We start from the raw sequence: 20,129 nt of genomic DNA on the forward strand, positions 1-20,129 counted from the left end.
TTTTTTTTAAACAATTTTTAGCCTGATTCGCATGTTTTTGTCTGTGTTGAGTCCCAAAATGATAATTAAAAAATTGTATCATTAGTGACGTTTCTATTCAAAGTGATGGAGAGACATCGTATGGTATGGAGAGAGATTGTAGGAATAAGATATATATATTAACTAGATATCTAACTCCCGCTTCCCCAGTGAAGCAAATTTCTGCCAGCCCGAAATGACGCAATGATAAATCAAAGCAAACCAAGAATGAATTATTGTCAGTTTAAATAAAACGGTTACTGGCATTAAAAACTTTAAAAACTTGCTTCATTTTTTCTTACAGGATTTTTGTGAAGTTAGACATCTAATTAATATATATCATTGCGTATGAATGACAAGCTTCACTGAGAACATAATGCATTATATCAAAAATGAAGCTACATAACATGCATCTAAAGAAAGAAAGGATCTACAGACAAAAAAATAATACTGAAAATAAGTGTTTGGTGCATTAAATAAACTCAGTATCAAAAAAAAAAATTTTCAATTGTCCTAAATATTTGCCTATTTGCCCAATCAAATACAATTGCTTGAAAAGTATTTCTAACGAACTTTGTTGTCGGCCTGTGAAGACTGTCACTATTCCTAAAAATACTCTAATGAACTTTTTCTTAAAATAAGAAATTCTACCCTCCTTTTTTTTCTTTTTTTTTTCTATTTACCAATAAAGGCCGATCTAAAGTTAAAAGGATCAAGGCTCCAAAAAAAAAACTTTGGGAATGATTTTTTTTGTAATAAATTGATGTTCATAATCACTAGACATTTGTTTTATCAGATACATATAAAAGTTTTCGAACTCATTTTTAAATAACCGGTTCTTATTCAAAATGATCGGTTCTTACTTTAGAATTACCGGCTTTACTTCAATGATACGTGGGTGAAGTTCTGCAAATCAAATTGGTGGTGATTTTAACGGTTTTAACGATTTTAACGAGGTTGCGATCAGAATAACTGGAGTTATTTTGAATAAAAAAACTTATGAAAAAAAACTGCATTAAAAAAGGGAATTCCGTATTGCATTTGAGAAAGACGTAGGGTTCGGCAATATCAGTTTTAAAGTGAGAGGCTGGAGTGTCTACAAAAAAATTATCGGCCGCCATGGTTGGCTGGTGATTTTTTTCTTTCTTTTTTTTTGTCTAAAATTATTCATAAAGAACCTTAAATCGTTTCTTGTAAAGAAAGTAAAAAATGTTGAAAAGAAACCTTTAACTAACAAAGAAAATTTTTAATCAAATTTTTAGTTAAGGTTTTTTTTTGACAACAAATACCTTAGGGAGGTAAACTCCTTCTTTTATTTTAGCCTAAAAGAATTATTTTGAAGATTTTTCTTTCGTACCATTTGCCATTAAGTTAAGGTTATCAAATAAACTGGTTGAAAAATTTTTTTTTCATATTTGTAAACTTTTTTAATAAACAAACTAAATTTTAATTTTAGCTTTTGTGATGCTGATTCAGTGGTAACTAAATTAGAAGATAGTAAACCAGTGCACGCTGCATGCATAGTACAAACCCATATGTTTCATTATTAAAAATTTGCCTAAGAGATTCTTTGGCAGATAAACTAACCATTGTTTTTTCGCCGAATTATAAATCTTTCATAACACAGCTGTTTTCATAAAAGAAAAATGACGTTTTTTTTGAACGCTGCGCTTGAAGTTAAAACACGTGGTGTTGTTTTCAAACTAACAAAAAAAAAATTAAATAAAGCTTTTGCTTGAACAATAACTCTTTTTAATTTTCGTGAAAATTATTTCAGCTAAAATTCTTCTTATAAACTAAATTATACAGTAGCTGATAACGAGAAGAAAAAGGTAAGAGTCCACATTCATGTCAATTTTGAAAGCACACAATTCCTAATTGTTGGATCGCAATCCAAATAACTTTAAACACTTTTGTATTTTTAGTCTTGTTTTCTTTTTTCTTTATTTTTATTAAAGATTGTTTTTATTGCCAAATGAAGATTTTGGGGTGTGTAAGAACAGATCTAACAAAATCTTTTAAAAATTTATGTATAAATTTTGCTGTTTGTCTCATGATGCCATCTTGCTGTAATATTTATATTCGTTTGTGAAAATACCAGCCTTTATCACTAAACTGCAAATAAAGTTGTTTTCTTGTCTTTCAACAAAACAATTTTATATCTTGAAGCCCAAAAAAAGAAGCTTTTGAATTATAATAATTCATACTTGCATTCTTCTTTTAAGTCCACTCCATAATAGGCAACACTTTGTAGTTTTTAATGTTCTTTTAGTAGTATAGAAATATGTAATAATGGCATATCGGGACAAAAAATGTTTTTAGCAAAAAAATTTGGTTCACTTGTTCAAATAATGCCGTCACTCACACAAAAAAAGACGCAATAGAGAGTTTTTAAAAGGGTGATAAATAGCCAGAAACTTTTATCGCTCCTCGAAAATGACGTCAAGCATTTTCAATGGACTTTTAGCCGAAGGAGAGATGCTGTGAGTAAAAGTTCGTTTAATATATTGGAAATGCAAAATATGATTAAGTATGAAAAATACTAGTTTAAAATGTTTAGGAAACTTCTTACCGATTTAGAAAGAAATGTTTGAGTTTCTTAGTCTTTCTATTCTTAAAATACTTTCTGCATCCTTACTTGTCTAAACACTTTCTATTTTTTCATCTTTCTTATAAAGATCTTACTGCACATTTTCTCATTTACAATTCATACCGGTTTTTGCTTACTTCAAATGGTTTTTTTTTTTTTTTTTTTTTTACAGGACAATATTTATAAAACGATTCAATTTTTAAATTTACTTTTTTTTATTGGCTTTGGATTTATTTTTTATTTTGGACTTAGTTTTGATTTATTCTGAGTCTCGTCATCACCATAAAAGAAACATCCTCAGGAGCAGCTGTTATATTGGTCAGAAATACAGTTATGATTTTCGCTGATGATACCAGTTTAGTCATCGAGCTGTATTGCTATTTCTTCATTGGCAATAAAGCTCGATGTAAAAAATATAACTTAAAAAAAAAAAAATTCCAAGAGAGACGGAATAAATTCTCAAACATCTAGGAATTATAATTAAAGACTGAGCTATTAATGCTGTGCTAATTTAGGAGTGATAACTAAAAAGTACTAATTAGTAAAACACACATTCAAAAATATGATTTGAGAAAGGTTAATTAGTGAGAAATTTTGTTCCGCTTCTCTCACCAAAAAAAAATCAATCAGATTCTAAAATAACAAGCATTATCTTTCCACTCAAATCTCGAAAGCGTATAGTTAATATAAATATACACAAGTTAGTAGTTTCTTAAGTTGAACTTCTCGCATTCTGGAGTCTAAAATAATTGCTATATAGATATTTTTTCACTTTTAAACAGACTCTATGACAATCAATGAAACCCTTTTTGTTTGCAAAATCTTGCTAGATTAATTAATTTGAAAGTAAAAAATTGCAACTTTTCGCAAAAGTTACAATCTTTTAGTTTCAAATTGTAAATTTTAAAGTAAATAATGTAACTTTTGTATCTAAAAATATAGATTTAGATCTAGAAAAGAATATACTGAGGTATATATTTTTCTTAGATGTAGATCTAGATTTTTCTGGGAAATGCTCGATAATGTTTTGATATAGATTCAGAACAAATAGAGGTTTTTAGACAATTTTATTTATTGAAGCCATTAAGTACAAGTTTATAAATTTATAAAAATAATGTATGGAACTTATCTGCAAACTTGTATGATAGCTTCGATGAATTCTTTAACAAGAAGCTAAACGTCAAGTTATAGATAAAAACTTTACATAAGATTTTTATTTGCAACAAGTATATATATTTTGCTTGCATACTATTTTGTTTTTAAAAAGTCAAATCCTTTTAATATTCCTTGAAGCAATTTGAAAAGTAACCATTTAAGTAAACGAAAAAAAGACATCATCCCAGTCTCAAATTCAAAGCCAAGTTTAGACCTTTACAATCCTTCCAAAAGATTTTCACTATTAATGAACGATTAAGCTGAACCTTATAAATAAAATCAGAGAGCATAATATGTTGCGTAAGAATTTCCTCGGATTAGGTCATTTTTTGATATTTTTTCTTGCCAGAAGTCATCCTTATAAAAAATAAGCAATTTCTAATCATTTGCTTTCACTTTGAAAAATTAATAAATGGTTTTTTATGTTTTCATTCTTGCTGAAACATTCATTTTTTGTAAAAAAACATAGTTTATTCTCAATTATGACCATGGCATCTTTATTTAAACAATTACTCAATTACGACCGTGGCACTTTTATGAACAACGAACTTAAAAAGCCAATTATTTGTTGTTAATATTGATATCACGCTATTGCCACTTAAGAAAATAAAAAAATTGGATTATCTTAAATATAATCCTTAGGAAAACACAACGAAAAATGCTTGCAAAAGGGAAAAAAACGTTAGCTTGTCAAAAGTCTTGCTTACTTGCATAGATTTAACCCATAGATAACGAAACTTATCGCATTGGTAGTGGAATTTACTTCTCAACATGAAATTAAATGTACAAAGTTGCCAGATCGCCTATGTCATAAAGTTTCATGGAAAAAAAAAAGAAGAAAAAAAAAAAAAAGAAAAATCTCTTCGGGAAGAAACTAAAGCGATTAGCAAAACGCCTTAGCATCAAAAACTTTTCTTACAGTAAGTTTTATTGAACATGCCATCGCTGAGATATTACGCTAAGTGACCACCTTTTACTTTCAGCAGAATTGTTGCAGTCGCGAGATGTTGTTTCATGCAGCCTTTTAAATAGATACTGGAAAATGTTTTAAAGCTGCACATCACTTTTATGGTCCCAGTGAGTTATTTAAAAGTCTATATTTGTAGACGCTGATTCGTAATAAAAATTAGAGAGTAACAAAAAGCCAGGATTTGTTGCTATTGGGATATGGTAAGTAGATTGCACAAAATATCAAACAAGCAACTTTTTTATACGTCTAATGAAACAGCATGAAGCTTTAGTAAAATATTTGGAACTATTTATTCACTAACATCTAAACTTAACTTTTTTTAATAACAAATCCAACTATATATGCTAACTTTTATTATATGATAGCCAGTGGATACTAGAATGAAAGTACCATCCACTAAACTTTCTTAATATAACCACAGAAAAGCTAAAAAAAGCAGAATAATCGGTTTGATGGCGAAAGGTTGTTGCACAGTGCTCATTCTTGAACTAAAAGAAAAAGGAGGAGCTAGAAAAAATTTAAATTTTTTTTTTTTAAAAAAAAGAAAGAAAATTATAAAGATAAAAAATTGTAAAAGAAGTTAAAAAAAACTTTTGTGTGACATAAAAACGACGCTGTGCGACAATTAAGTTCTGTGCACAACAAATAGGGAAAAGCGAATAATCTTTGCGCACATCAAAATTAAAAAATGAAGCGGAGTAATCAAAACAAATTATCATTTATTTATATATTTTTATTACTATTATGAAAAGATTTGCTATACTAGATACTCCATTTGTTCTTTTTTTCTAACAAAACTTCTCAAGAAATCAAAATTTTGTGAAAGAACGCGAAGATGAATGGAACTTTGACCGTAATAGATTTGATTTAACAAAGTTATTTAAGTGATTTTTTTTTTATTTTAAAAATATTCACAATATACTCTACTAATAGGAGCTATAACGTTGCTTCTTGTAATTTCTCTCGAAATTATCTTTTTATATCCGAACATTTTAATTATTTAATTTCCATTTCTATTTCTATTTTACAATTCTTGGTTGAAAAACGATGAAATGCAGCACCCTTTTATGGTTTATTGCTCAAAAACTACTTAACAGATTTTTCTAACAATTTCGCACAATGATGCCAATGTATTGTTTTTTGATTGTGTTGATGTTAAATACAAATGTTATCATTGTTGTTGGGTTAATCAATACACTACTCCAAGAAGCTAGAGTGGTATGAACAAAGTGGCGTCGATTTAATACGTAAGTAACTAAATCCTCCAAATTGTTCTGAGCAGATAGTTATTGAAGATTATTGAAAAGCAAGAAACTAGTTTCGGATGAAGCAGATTTTAAGATAAAGAGGATAGCAGCTTCAAAAAACGTGGCTTAAACCAAAACACCGAAGAAGATGTCAAGTACTCGGTTTCTAACTAAGCATCCGGTTTCTAAGCATCCGGTTTAAGCAATACTAAGCATCCGGTTTCTAACTAAGCATTAGTTAACTTCACAGTTCAAAAAGTAGTAGAAAAATCTTCTAAGTAGTTTTCGAATAGTTAACTGTTAAAAGGATGCTGAACTTTGCTATGTTCAACTGATCAGAGCCAGAGATGAGTAAAAAAAAAAAAAAAAAAACAGAAGTTAAGATTTGGTTTTTTTGCTTTACTAAAATCCTAAATTATATACCTAGTTGATTAGAAAAAAACATAGCAAATAATCTGCTCAACGTGGATTTATGCCCATCACATAATTCATTCTTTAAAACTAAAAAACAAGTTTTATCATGTGAAACAAAATAAAAACAACAACTTGCTATTGCATAAATATGGAAATATTTTCATTCTCATTTGGGTTTGTTTCTCATCAGCTGAGAGTTAAAAGACAAAATTAGATAAAAATTTATAGAAATTAAATTTTTCTTCATCAACGAAAACAAAAAAATTTTAAAAAAATTATTATTTTTTTTAACAAAAATGTCTAAACAGATTTTTCATAAAAAAATCTTTCGTTAGTTTTGGCATCCATCTTTTTTATGACTTCAGGCAAAACACTGTTCTTCTTCTAGATATCTTTAAAGTTCACAATTTGTTTCATTATTTACATAACAAGAGAATCTCAGTATAATAATAGCACACAGACACACACATACACACACATTAAATTAAAACTGTTCTTAGCCAAAACAGATTTTTTTTAGATGTCAATTGGATCAAATGTAGACCATGCAAATCCTTATACAAACCAGATTTTTCAAGAAGCAGTCAGTAGAAACGACTTTGCAGTAGTTAAACTTTTGTTAAAATTTGGAATACACCCAAAGCGTAACGAAAGAAATGTCCATGGACTTACTGCTTTACAACAAGCAGTCCTGGATGGTCACGCAAGGATGGCGGTGTTATTGCTCGAAGGAGGTGCAGATATTGAAGCAAAAACATCCAATGGCTGGACATGTTTACATATAGCTTCAGCTATTGGTGATTTAGATGTTCTCATAACTTTGATTAATCATTGCGCTGATTTGATTGCTTTAACGAAGAACGAAGAACTGCCAATAGATTTAGCCGCTACAAACGATATAAAAATTAGACTAGCAAAAGAAATGTCAAGAATTGGTTACTCTGAGTTAGCGCAATGGTATATGAGGAAGCTAGCTGCTCAGGAAGGAATGTTGTATGTTTTATCTACAGACACACTTCTCGACATGGCTTGTGATGATAATTATGATAACACTCATAATTATCCTTATGTAGTAAGAAATGTTAAATATGAGGCGGAAGAAGAAGATTTTACTCCACACTCAGCACCTTTTTTTAATATTCACAATCAAGATGAAAACCGAAGTTTCTGGCAAGTTGGTCAAGAAAAAATGAAGTATTTGTCATCCTCGAGTGGATATGTTTCTGAAATGATATTTGATAGCAGTAAAGGTGAATTTATTAAGGTTGGAGGGAAATCAGTTTCTGTTAATAACTCTCCCGTTCATAAACGCGAAGAGCAGCGTGTCTCTCTTTCTGAAGAGCCTGAAATATACCCTTCAAACACTGACACTCTTAGGAGAACGGCAAGTATGAGAACATATTCGCAAACTATTCAACGTAAACCTAGCAAAATTGAACTTCATATTGATTATACAAATAGTACTGAAGATGACGAGAATGACTTAGAAACAGATCAAACGACTACACAAGATGCATTAACTGGTGCTTTGTTGAATAAAACAGGAGAAAACTGCAATAACCGTGAATTCAGTTATCAAATACGAAATGTTAGATTTGATAATTTTGACAATGCTAATGAGTTTTGTAATTGTCCGAACTGCAAAAAAATGGGCTACGCGTTTTCTCCGGATATTCGAGTCGCAGGGCGAAAATTAGTTCAAGTAGATGAATCAGTAACAAATAAAGAACCTTCTCGATTTTCTTCTTATGCAAACTGTGATAAAGAAGCAGTATACCCTAGCTCTCAATACTACCCAGCGACAACTACAAATGCATATAATGCTTATTATGAAACACGTTGTCAAGACAAACCTAGGAAAAGGAAAAATAAGTTGCTGTCTGGAATAAAATCAATTTTCAAGGATAGCATTAAAGTTCAAAAAGGTAGCACTGAACCAATTGTTGATGATGCAGGGATTCTCTTTGCTGTATCTTTAAGAGATCGTAACAAATCAAAATCTATTAGACAAAGACATTTTGTACGAAAAAGCAATTCATTTTCAGGGAAAGTATCACAAAATGAGGATTGCAATGAAGAATTTCTCGTGTTTTCGCATGAACACGTTGTTAATCCTCCTCCTTCCAGTTTATCATGTGATATCTTCCATCCTTCTAAAAATTCAATAACAGACGGCACAATTTTCTATGAACATGACTTCAAACGATGCACTGACTATTTTAATGATAATGAAGTGGATGATAATATTTTTGACACGCAATCGGTTCTAAGCGACGAACGAATTAACGTTATTATGTCTAAAGGCCAGGAGAACGAACTTGCTATTAGTAAAAACGGGCTAAGTATAAATAAAAATGGATTGTCTTTAAATAAAACACTTGATTCAAGTGCAGATGAAGATTTAATTCTTTAGCTTCAAAATAAAAATCGGACAAAAGAACGTAAAAATTTCTTTTTATTTTTGTTTAAATTAATGATACAAAGTTAAAAATAGTTTTATAAAATTATAAAAACACAAAATTATATCACATCTCTCTTTTTGATTTTTGAGTGATGTAACACTCTAGAATTTTCTAGATCAGATTTTGTCACGCCACTGAAATCAAAACTTTTTAAATTAGGTAAGCGAGAAAGGACATATGATCGATAATTAGGACTGGAGTCTTCTATTGGGTTCCCATGTAGTGTCAAACTTCTCAGATTTTGTAACTGGACAAGCTTATCTATCTCAGAAATTTTCTCTATATTATTACCATGTAGATACAAAATTTTTAGATGTGGAAACTCCAGTACACACTAAAAATCAATACACAACAAACTAGTGCTTAAAAAAGAGCAACACAATTGTGGCCAAAATCAATACACAACAAACTAGTGCTTAAAAAAGAGCAACACAATTGTGGCCAAAATTTGTATTTCAGAAAAAATATTTTATAAGTTTTAACTACTTTAAGTTACCTCATCAATGTTTGAAATGTCATTAAAGGATAAGTCAATCCACTCAATATCTTGTGGGCGCTCAACCAGTTTGGTTACTGTGTTTAAAAAATCTTTCCAATCTACAAGCACATTGTTACTCAGTCGAATAGCATTTGCTCGCTTTTTTACTATTTCATGACCTTTTAAACTCTAATAAATTTTTCACATATATACATGTAAATATATATAATAAAAAATAAGTTATTAACAAAAAAATGTATTGAGAATACTTTTTAAACAAACACAATGTTCTTTTAAATCTATTTGAATCATGTATTTTTAGATGCTAAAACTGTATCTGACAGGTTTTTTTGTATCACAGTTTTCTCAGAATATGACCTCGATTATACTTTAAAATAGAGAAATAGAGAAATAGAGAAATATATAAATATATAAATATATATATATATATATATATATATATATATATATATATATATATATATATATATATATATATATATATATATATATATAAAAAACTTAGCTAATACTGTACTTTTATTTAATTAGTAATACTGTACTTTTATTAAATTACAGATTTTATTTATCATAACACGCAATTTATTAAAATAACTAACCCACTGCATATATAACAAAAAATATTAGGAAGGTTTTTGCAACCATAGTTAGCCATATTTAGAGGACATGGGCAAAAAGCTCAAAAATATTGACTGAAAGAGAACTAGCAACTGTAAGTAAAGAAGAAGAACAAGGCCAAAAACAAAGATTAATACAAAAACATAAGAATCAGGCAAAATGGTTAAAGAAAGTTTTTTTACTATTGGGCTGTTACATAACATAAGATGTATCAGGCAACCAAAAGAGTTCGTGCAGTTTTGCAGATCCATAAATAAATACACATAAAAATGCACTAATAAAACTTATGAAACACACTGATTGATTCTCCTTAAAACAAGCTTTAATTTATATGCAAAATCATCCCCCCCCACCACCACAACCAGTTTTCTTAATATATTTCTTAGAAATAGGCAATTAGGATAAACCGCACAAACTTTTTTCGTTGCCTGATATTATATGCAAGTATTAAAAACCAATCATTTCTAATTTTAATGCTAAAGTTACTACCTCAAATTTTCCTTTAAACAAAAAGACAAACACACTACAAACGTACTACAATATACAGTATTGATGCATAAATACTTTCACTGAATTGGTGCATACATATTTTTACAGTTTTAATACATAAATACTTTTAAATTTATTAATGTTTTTCCATACATACCTTTTATACACATGTGTATGTATGTAGATATGTGCATACCTATATATATGTTTATTAGACAATCAGTTCTATAATATATCATAGTTGAAACACGAATAAGAAATACTCACTCTATATGGTTTCTTTTTTTTAAAATTATAATGTCGAGGCTCTTCCTCTAAGCAATCTGTAAAAAGTGTAGAAAGTTATATTTGACATTTATTTCATATCATCTTAACTATTATTCATTTTCACTTTAAATTATGTCTTAAAATTTTGAACATTGTAACAAACAACAAAAAAACCCTAAAATTCTATCAGATAATACACACTGTTTAACAGAAACAGTCTTCAATAAATTATGCAACTATTTCAACTAGTTTGAATTTTAACAGTTCAAACATGTAAATTGGTAAAAGATTTCAATTATCTTGCTTTCAATGCAATGAACTTAATACTGTCACTCTTTTGATAACAAATTCCTGCAAAAACTGTTTATTTATCTTTTCTTCAAAGGAAGACAAGATACTATTTGACTCAATAATACACATCATGAATTTCTAGAAAGGAAAAGATTATTGAGTAAGTAACTGATTTATGTTATTTGTAAAAATCTGTCATAAATATGAAATTGTATTCGTATTCCAATTAAATATGTTCACACATTTAAGAACATTAAGCCTATTACCATCTTATCTCCAAGTTCCAATTTTCACAGGAGCCCTGAGGGAATCTATTCATTCCCATTCCCATACACACCACTAAATTAGACTTACCACTGACTGTAGTTAGACACATAAATGTATAATCCAGGGGTTGTTCAAAGTTCTCCATTCCATTTACACAAGTGTTAGTTTTCAAAGATAATTCTTCTACCATGTTTACATTCTAATGATTAAAAACGCTTATTACAAACTTAATGTTACTATAACTTAATGTTACTATAACAATAGTAAAATTTGTGTGACATTTACAGCAGTGAATATGTATCTAGTTAGTGAATGACAATAAATAATGATAAATCTACTGTTATCTTATATACATGCAATAAACTGCTACCCATTTGTTAGTTACAAGCTCTCCATAACTCTCATGTTAGTTATCAGCAGGTTTTTAGAATATTATACACACGTATATATACTCTTAGAATTGAATTATATACTATCTTAGAAAAGAAGCGATTATATAAAGGAACTATTTTTGATAGAAAATAAGTACTTATAAATTTTTAAAACATTTTCAGAAATCTAATCCGAAGATAACAAATATGTTGTATTGTACTGTATTTGTGTACTTGTGACGAATTTTAGACAACAAAATGCCTTGAGTGATAAAAGTTATCAACAAGCCATATCTAACTTGAAAATCATCTTTCAAGTACAAGCTAACATTTGTAGACCTAGAAAAAACCTGTCCTAAAATATTCCTAAAACTGATACTTTTAGAATTTTTATTACAGTTAGAAAAATAAAAAATCATAAAACGTAAAAGAATCTACACAATTACACGGAGTCATATAAGAAACAAAAACAAAGCTTAAAAATCTTCAGTTTGAAAAGAAATAAATACCAACATAAACAGTCGTCATAACAACGCAATAAATATGTTTTCGAGGTTTCGGAAAAAAAAAATTGCGTTTATTCTTTTACATTTTTTTGTTGTTTCTCGTTTTGTCATTTCGCATCTCACATTTAATTTATATTTGGAGGAAATTAAAAACTCGTTATCATAGCACAAAAATCAAATTTCTTATTGGATTTTTAAATACTGGTAGATTATACTCATAAATGATTATATTTTAATATTACATCAAAACTGAATAAAAGGTTTTGAAATGGGGTAGAGGTGGGGGGTGGGGGTGGGGTAAGGGGTGGGTTGGGGTGGGGTTGGAGTGGGGTTGGAGTGGGGTTGGGGTGGGGTTGGGGTGGGGTTGAAGTGGAGGATTTGGAGTCCATTTGTAATAAATACAAAGTAGTATTCTATTTAAAAATGATAATATTTAATAATAAGAACAATAATGCGCATCAATAATACTTGCATTAACAAATACTGTACTGATTATATTCTTATTCTCTGGCAGCCATTCTTTACTAAGATTGCATAAGACGGAAATTATTACGTAGAAATGAGAAAAGTTTTACAAACTTGTTAAACTAATAGCAAAAACAGTTAAATTCGTCAAACGGTTAATTGCATATGAACAATATTCACATTTTTGCACCTCATACTGGCAAAATACTAAACCTTTTTGAAGTCACCGTCGGTTAGAATTGAGTAAAACCTTTTTGGTTGTTCATAAAGAAAAACACTGCTCAGGGTGTCAATACAGTTCAACAGGATCACTCTCATACAAAAATTGCAATGAAATTATATCATCCAAGAAAATAAATTTCGTTTGAATGTTCTTAGTTTTTAATTTTATCACAAAAAGTGCTGAATGATAGCTTTTACAAAATTACAGTTTTACAGCGTTTATACTGATCTAAATGCAAGGATCTATTTTAGTGTTTCAGTCAAGTTAATTGTTATGAAAAGCCCAATAGGTGATTGAAACGTTGATTGCTGTGATAAGACTTTGTTTTGCCAATAATCTTTCTAAACTTTGCTGGAAGACCTATATATATATATATATGTGCACTCTCTAAATGAGTGCACAGACCTCTTGCAAAGAGCTGCCTCTCTCTATACATTGATCATATCTAAAATTTCTTTAGCACTGCGAAAACAACAGCTAAACCTTCTAAAAGGTTTGCAATGCTGACTCATCCAGTGTCACTAAGTTTTGGCAGTTAACAAACTTCAAAAATGGTGATTCACTTCTTTTTATAATAGCAGGGCAGTATATTGGCAATTATTTATACAAATAAATACCAAACATAAATGCATATGATACGTATGCTAGCACCCATCAAAATGAACATCAGTCATAATTAAAGGCAAATCATATTTGGGTATTAAAAGACAAAATGGATTATAATCTATTTAAAAAAAACTCAATCCTTTTTATAATTTAATTTTACACGTGTGAAACTCTTCATCAAAAAAAAACAAAAAAAAAAACAAGTACCTTTAATGTTAAACGAAATTTTTAACAAAATGCTGTCTTAATATTATATAATAATTGTAAATATTATATAATAATAGTAAATATTATATAATAATAGTAAATGAGGAAAAAAGATTTTATCAAAGAAAAGATATTGATCAATACCAAAATCATCCTTGTTACCAAGTTTTATTTATGAGTTTCTTTCAGGATCAATTGCTGTTTGCAATAAATAAGTGAATTTACTATTGTCTCATGCAAACCTAGTGTCCATAATGGGTTACATTATTCGTACTGCTTTCGATAAAGTTTCATTATTCTGGTCCTGACTATTTAAAGCTGTACCAAATTAAATCAGAAAGCAAATTTTAAACGAGCATTGATTAAAATACGAGAGTCTTTTCAAATATGTGATAACCACGCTACATTTTATAATAGCAATCATACTGCTATATTAAAGAGATAAAACCCATCAATACAAAAAATAGCAACTGAAAATGATCAAAAAAGAGGCTTAATATTCTCAATATATTTAAAATAAGAAGAAAATTGTTAAAATGCACCGGAAAGAAACAATAATTAATATTCAAATAAAACAATGCTCAAACCATAATCTGAAAATTCTAGGCAGGACTTTTAAGATTACTGCAAATAAGTCATCTCCTATTTTAAATAAGGTTCTGTAGTTAAAAAGGATATGGCTTATATATATAGTCGGCAAAAAAAAGCTAAAAAAAACTTCTGCATAAAGAAGTAAAAATGTATGGCTAGTTTTGTCGCATAAAGCAAATTTTCTTTAAATTAAATATTTAAAGTGTGTATACTCTAGAAATTACACTGTGAAAATTTTCTGTGATTTAAAAGTTCTGGAAAAAGGGTCACTCCCATGCCAAAACAACCAAGCCATGCAACTTACGTTTCAGACTTTTTAATATTATCACTAACATTTTGGGCTAACAAAAGACTATTGTTTCACAAACAAAGGACTATTGTTCTAAAAACCCATGAACGAGGAATATTCTCAGAGTTTTTGCGTGCAACTTTTAATTCTCCAAAAAAAATCCTTTGCTAATCAAGAGCTATAAATTGGTGTCGAGGTGTTTCGAAGTGATATTTCTTAGTGCGAGGAATTCAATAGCATGATTAAAGTTCTAAAAAAACTTTAATCATGCCATTGAATTTCGAACTCCCTTTCGAACCCCTCGCATCTGTCAGAAGTTAATGTGCGTATTGGTGTCTGAATATCCGTTCAGCAAGTGTACGGTTGAACCGTTTTACAATTCTTTGGTCTCGGTAAGTGTTTACCCTACCACAACGCACCTTAAAATTGTGCTTAGCGAGAAAGTGGCTAAAAGTTCCCATTAATGCTTGACCAAGGTTGACCTATCAAAGGTTAGACTAAGTAAAGGGCACGCATTAATATATTTGAGTCAAACCACGGTAATTTCAGTTGCACTCTTGTATGTCAAGGCTTCAACGTCCTTATATCATGAGCCGATATCAACAATGGAAAGTATGGATTTAGAAGTTTTACGCCCGACCTTATCATGTGGTAAATATAATTTTTTACCATAAGCCTATTTGGAATAGAACAAGATTTTGAGCAGTCTAGCCATGTACAGCTGATTTTGATAAAAAAATTTTGTATATTAACCACTTCGTCAGAATTTAATATTCCAGAAATATCATTTACTATATATCTCCTGCAGCATATGTAGTCTAATCTACTGATATCCACAAACAACGTTTGTTAAACATTTTATAAAATGTTTAGGTGCATGATTTCTACGAAACTTTAGCGTTAGTTGTACAAAGAGTGGTTTTCGGCAAGACTTTGTGTTATTATTCCAAAAAACCCTTAACCCTATATTCTATAGTTTGTCTTTAAATTAACATACCATATATAAGCAGTTTACAAAGTTTGACTTCAAGCAGTAATTCAAAAAAACATTTTGATAGTTCAGAGTTATGATACAGAAGATTTTAAGTGTGACTAATTTGAAAAAATACATATTCAAAATAACTTTAACAAACACTTGTAATTATTATTTTAGAGTTAACGGTCTACTATAGATAGTCAAACTTAAAAGAATTTGCTTTAATATTTCAAAACAACGTTGTGCCAAATAAAAATTATTTATATTCTAAGGTAACAACTATGTTTTAGAAGCATTTAGATTTAGCTTATACTTATGAAGCAAATGTTAAAAATGGGTTTGTTACTTTAAAGCAACACCATGCATTTTGGGTAAAAAAAGTCAATATATCAATAAAGACATGATCCTTACTTAGAAATTGGAACTTAACTTTGAATTAGCAATTTTCGTTGAGGGATTCGTTACTGCTAAGCATGGCAAACTCGCACATTGAGTAGTGCGAGTAAAAAATATTCGCTGCGAGTATAGTACGAGTATTGATAATCGTAATGCGAGTACTGCGAGTTCAAAAAATTTACACTCGCGCGAGATGCGATTAGTGAGAGTATAAAATTCGCCTAAAAATTATACTACTCGACCAAAATTTTTATGATACTCGCAATGTGAGATAGGCGAGTAGAAATTTTATGCGAATACTGCGATTATCGAGTATTGCGTAAATAACAGTACTCGCAAATCGAGTATAATATATTAATTTTTATAAATACTCGAAACTGCGAATACCGAGTGTTCGCACAAAAAATAAAAATACGAATATTGTTATTGCGAGTAATCGCACACTTTTTTACTACTCAAAAAAGCGAGTTTTGCTGCGAGAAGTGCGAATAAGCGAATATGCGAGTATTCGCGCTGCGAGTTTGCCATGCTTAGTTACTGCTACTATTTAAAAGCATTTGCATCCTTTGAATTGTGAGTTACCTTTCTTTGACACACAATTGCAAAGCAACATAGGCAAAACGCATCCAATAGAGGTTTTTAAGTTGTCGGAGTTGTAAGTTTTTGTAGCTAATTTTTCTCATAATTCATAAAACTAAGTCTTGAAAGGAATATGTTGTTGAAAAGAGCAACTTAAAAGCTGCATCTTTGCCCTAGAAACTAGTTAGGTTCAATGCAGTAAAAAAAAAAAGAAAAAAAAAAAAAAAAATCCGGTCCGTAGGGGAATGTTCTACACGATTGGGGCTTAACAGAACTTTTTGATGAATTTGGTTAGGATTTTTATATTGCAACCAATGCAAATGTCACCGCTCCATGTTGTTGCCTTCTTCTTCTCTTTTTTGCTGACGGTGTATTTTACATTGTCAATCACATTCGATTCCTTCTGTTACACGCTTCGTTAGCGTTTTTCAGCAGCGATCTTCTTTATTCCTTTTACAAATTCTCGCTGTTTGTTGAGGATTTTATTTTCCGGTCAAGATTATAATTTTCTTTGACTGTGGGCAAGATTCGACTTTTTTTTTGCTTTCATCGCCAATCTATAAAATGATTGAGACGTAGCTGCTTGGACGAGGATGTCAGATGATGATAGAACAGGTTCAGTGGCATCTGAAAAATGCTACAAAATCACCGGTTTCCACTAAAACTCAGCTTTCACTATAAACCTTTAAAAAATGATTCATTGACAATTCCAAACATCAATTGTTTGATGCAAATGCAAATGCAAATGCAAAAAAAAAAAAATATTTAACGCTTCTAGTTTTATACCCCAAAAGATGGAGTTGGGAGATTTTTTGTTTGTATCATTCGTAAGTTTTTTCAGGGGGGGGCGAAGAAAAAATTAACGCAGTGGTGAAATTGAGATTCGAAATAACAAGTTGACAATCAGAGCAAATGTATTTTTTTACAAACTACTTTAATCATTACAAAATGCTTATTTAGAAAAGAAGAGTAAAACTGATTTAATATTTGATAACTTTTTTTTGCAATACTGTTTTAAAAAAAATATCTTTAACTCATTTCTTCTCTTAAGCTAAAAAAAATTGGAACTGATTTAAATTCAGTGCAAACGCAATTGATGCATCTCATCAAAAAATTATATCAAAGGTAACATTAGTGATACTTTTAAACTACAACAGGGTGAAAGCATCTAGATTGAGTTTGTAGTTTGCAGGTCGAGAATAATAACAATAGTGTATGTTTGAAAACTTTTGTCACCTTTCCGCTCTTTCTTAAAAAAAAAAAAAAATTAACTATTACATGCGGCTTTGTTGCAGAGTGAAAAATGCAGAAAAATTAAAAGTAAGAAATAAATACAACTCCATATTGATCCTTTTTTCGACGCACTGTGCGTGATGATAAAATGTAAAATATGACAAAAATGAAAAATATGACGAAAATTATACTTTTTAATGAGAGGCTTCTGTGGAATTTTTCAACTTCAAGGGTCAAAAGTAGCACTCTCAATTTTCAAATTTAATTCGCCGCCCTCCTGCCCTTTTTTCAAAATTTCGACTTGCAGTTTGCTGGATAAATGAATCGGTAAAAATTCTTATGCGAGAAAATCACAAAAATGTCATTGTAAACAATTTAGGAGATGTTAAAGAAAGCAATTCGTCCAATATCATGGCAAAAGCAAACTCAAATATGATAAAATACTCTTCTTTGATAAAATTATCCCCTTACGGAAATATTACGTATTATTCCATTAAAATCTCATGAAATTCTATGGAGTTCCACCAATAAAAAACATGGGTTCCTATGCTTTTTTATTGGTGGATCTTGTTGCACATCATGGATTTCATGGTTATCTAATGGGTACCAATTTTCTCTTTGCAGGTCCCAAATGTTACCTTATAGGTTCATGGGTTTAAGTTGTGTTCCCATGAGTCCCATGGTTGCTTAGATTGCAAAAATTTAGCTTAAAGCTGTATACAGTCATGATAACTTTAATTGGGTATTTTTTTACTATTTTTTAAAAATTGTCTGCAGTTAATTGACGGACTTTTCAAGCGAAATGACAAAATTGAAAAAATTTTATATATTATTATTCAAAACGTAAAATGTAAATTATTAACAAAGCGTAGAAATAATAAAATGTTTTTGCCCAGTTGATATATACTGTTACTTTATTGTATCCTTTTGATTTGTTGAAGCTGAAAAGAACAGCAGCATATAAATTGTTGTATTTTTGAAAAAAAAAATTATTGTGATTTTAATCATTTCTATTATTTTAGTTCCAAACTATTGTTTTTTTATCTTTTGTTATAATCTTTCCATACAATCAAATATTTCACATTTAAAATACTGATAATCTGACACTTTATTTAATGACTTTTTAAGGTTGCGTTTATATGCAGTATGCTTATATATATATATATATATATATATATATATATATATATATATATATATATATATATATATATATATATATATATATATATGTATGACTTCAGAATAATGTTTAATGCGTATATATATATATATATATATATATATATATATATATATGCATTAAACATTATTCTGAAGTCAAAATGTACTGTTTGATGAGCAATATAGCTGTTGCTTTTAACATTTCCATCGGATTTCATTTATTGATCTCATTTCACGATAGCATTCCATAGATCAAAAAAACTCAATGATATTTTAATTTGAAATTTTTAATTTGAATAATTTGCATGTTGCGTGATAAACTCATGTATGATTGGTTTGCATGGTGTTTATATGCCGATTAAAATACCATGGATTTGAAAAAACCGAAGGATTCCATGACGAAAACTTGAAAATAACATTTTTGTGTTTTTTTTCCATGAAAATTTTTTGTTAAGGATTTCATTTAATAAAATACTTGTATTAGAGAAAATCTATTAAACCTATGAAAGTAGTCAAGTTCAATGCCACTTACATTCCACTTTTCACTTAATAAATTGGCAGATGAAATGTACAGATTTATATGTGTTATACTATCAAATTTTTAGCTGTGTACTCATAAATACATTGAAACAATAAAAAAACAAGCATAAATACATATAAATGTTAAATTGGATCAATTGATCTACTTTTGAGTTTACAGATATGTAAAAAATTTAGGGCTTCTAGTGTTAATTTAAGGACAGACTATGCAGTAAAAGGTTAAGAATATAAAATTAAGAATATTTTAAGAAAGTAGCATAAAGTTTTTCTAAAAATGACCTTCACGCAACTCATTTTAAAGATTTGTACAAACCATTGAAACCATTTAAAAAAAGGTTTAAAACCATTGTTTGTGGTTGTCAACAGGGGGATATAAAGCAAATGATTTTATTGGAACGTTAACTTTGACAAAGAGGTTGCAAAATAAAATTTTTTTATTAAAAGCAGCAGCGCTAGACAAGGCTGCTCAAAAACCTTGTTCTAAACCAATCAGACTAATAATGAAAATAAAAATTATTATTGCAGATAATAATTATTATATTCACCAGCAACTGGTTGTGTATAGGAAACCAGGGCGAGTTGGAACAGTGCCGTTTAAACGATGAATTATTTTTTGTTAAAAAGTTTTGACATCATATAACTATATTATAATAGCTGTAATATAACTATAGCGATAACACGTCAGCTATAAAAATC

The 20,129-nt window shown here is 29.4% G+C and overlaps 2 protein-coding genes across 6 annotated transcripts; one reads left to right on the top strand and one right to left on the bottom strand.

Moving 5' to 3' along the window:
• The first annotated feature begins 1,697 nt into the window (after positions 1-1,697).
• Positions 1,698-8,842, top strand: LOC149892420 (uncharacterized). 3 transcript variants are annotated; one of them, XM_090078496.1, is made up of 3 exons: positions 1,801-1,850; positions 2,291-2,501; positions 6,915-8,842. In XM_090078496.1, exon 3 carries the CDS (start codon positions 6,915-6,917, stop codon positions 8,805-8,807), a length of 1,893 nt encoding a protein of 630 aa, XP_089934622.1. In that variant the 5' UTR covers positions 1,801-1,850; positions 2,291-2,501; the 3' UTR covers positions 8,808-8,842. The 3 variants fall into 3 exon arrangements, with proteins under 3 accessions (XP_089934621.1, XP_089934623.1, XP_089934622.1); XM_090078495.1 differs by lacking the exon at positions 2,291-2,501 and having other exon boundaries at positions 1,698-1,850; XM_090078497.1 differs by lacking the exon at positions 2,291-2,501 and having other exon boundaries at positions 1,731-1,850; positions 6,904-8,842.
• On the bottom strand, positions 8,837-12,206 carry LOC149892421 (leucine-rich repeat-containing protein 51-like). 3 transcript variants are annotated; one of them, XM_090078500.1, is made up of 5 exons: positions 12,172-12,206; positions 11,375-11,486; positions 10,730-10,785; positions 9,353-9,523; positions 8,837-9,190 (listed from the first exon to the last, which is right to left on the bottom strand). In XM_090078500.1, the coding sequence occupies exons 1-5, from the start codon at positions 12,184-12,186 to the stop codon at positions 8,915-8,917; spliced, it is 630 nt and encodes a 209-aa protein (XP_089934626.1). In that variant the 5' UTR covers positions 12,187-12,206; the 3' UTR covers positions 8,837-8,914. The 3 variants fall into 3 exon arrangements, with proteins under 3 accessions (XP_089934626.1, XP_089934627.1, XP_089934628.1); XM_090078501.1 differs by having other exon boundaries at positions 12,168-12,189; XM_090078502.1 differs by lacking the exon at positions 12,172-12,206 and adding an exon at positions 11,658-11,789.
• Positions 12,207-20,129: the final 7,923 nt, after the last annotated feature.

This window comes from Hydra viridissima, unplaced genomic scaffold (assembly GCF_058129835.1).
Source record: "Hydra viridissima isolate aposymbiotic clone 2 unplaced genomic scaffold, HvirCarnegie_v1 scaffold_2, whole genome shotgun sequence".
Classification (NCBI taxonomy): Eukaryota; Metazoa; Cnidaria; class Hydrozoa; order Anthoathecata; family Hydridae; genus Hydra; species Hydra viridissima.

Coding starts and splice junctions, on each gene's coding strand:
- LOC149892421 (XM_090078500.1), bottom strand. Junction 10,786..11,374: donor GTGTCTAACTACAGTCAGTG/GTAAGTCTAATT, acceptor CACTTTTTACAG/ATTGCTTAGAGGAAGAGCCT. Junction 9,191..9,352: donor ACATTTCAAACATTGATGAG/GTAACTTAAAGT, acceptor ATTGATTTTTAG/TGTGTACTGGAGTTTCCACA.
- LOC149892420 (XM_090078495.1), top strand. CDS start 6,915: ATGTCAATTGGATCAAATGTAGACCATGCAAATCCTTATACAAACCAG.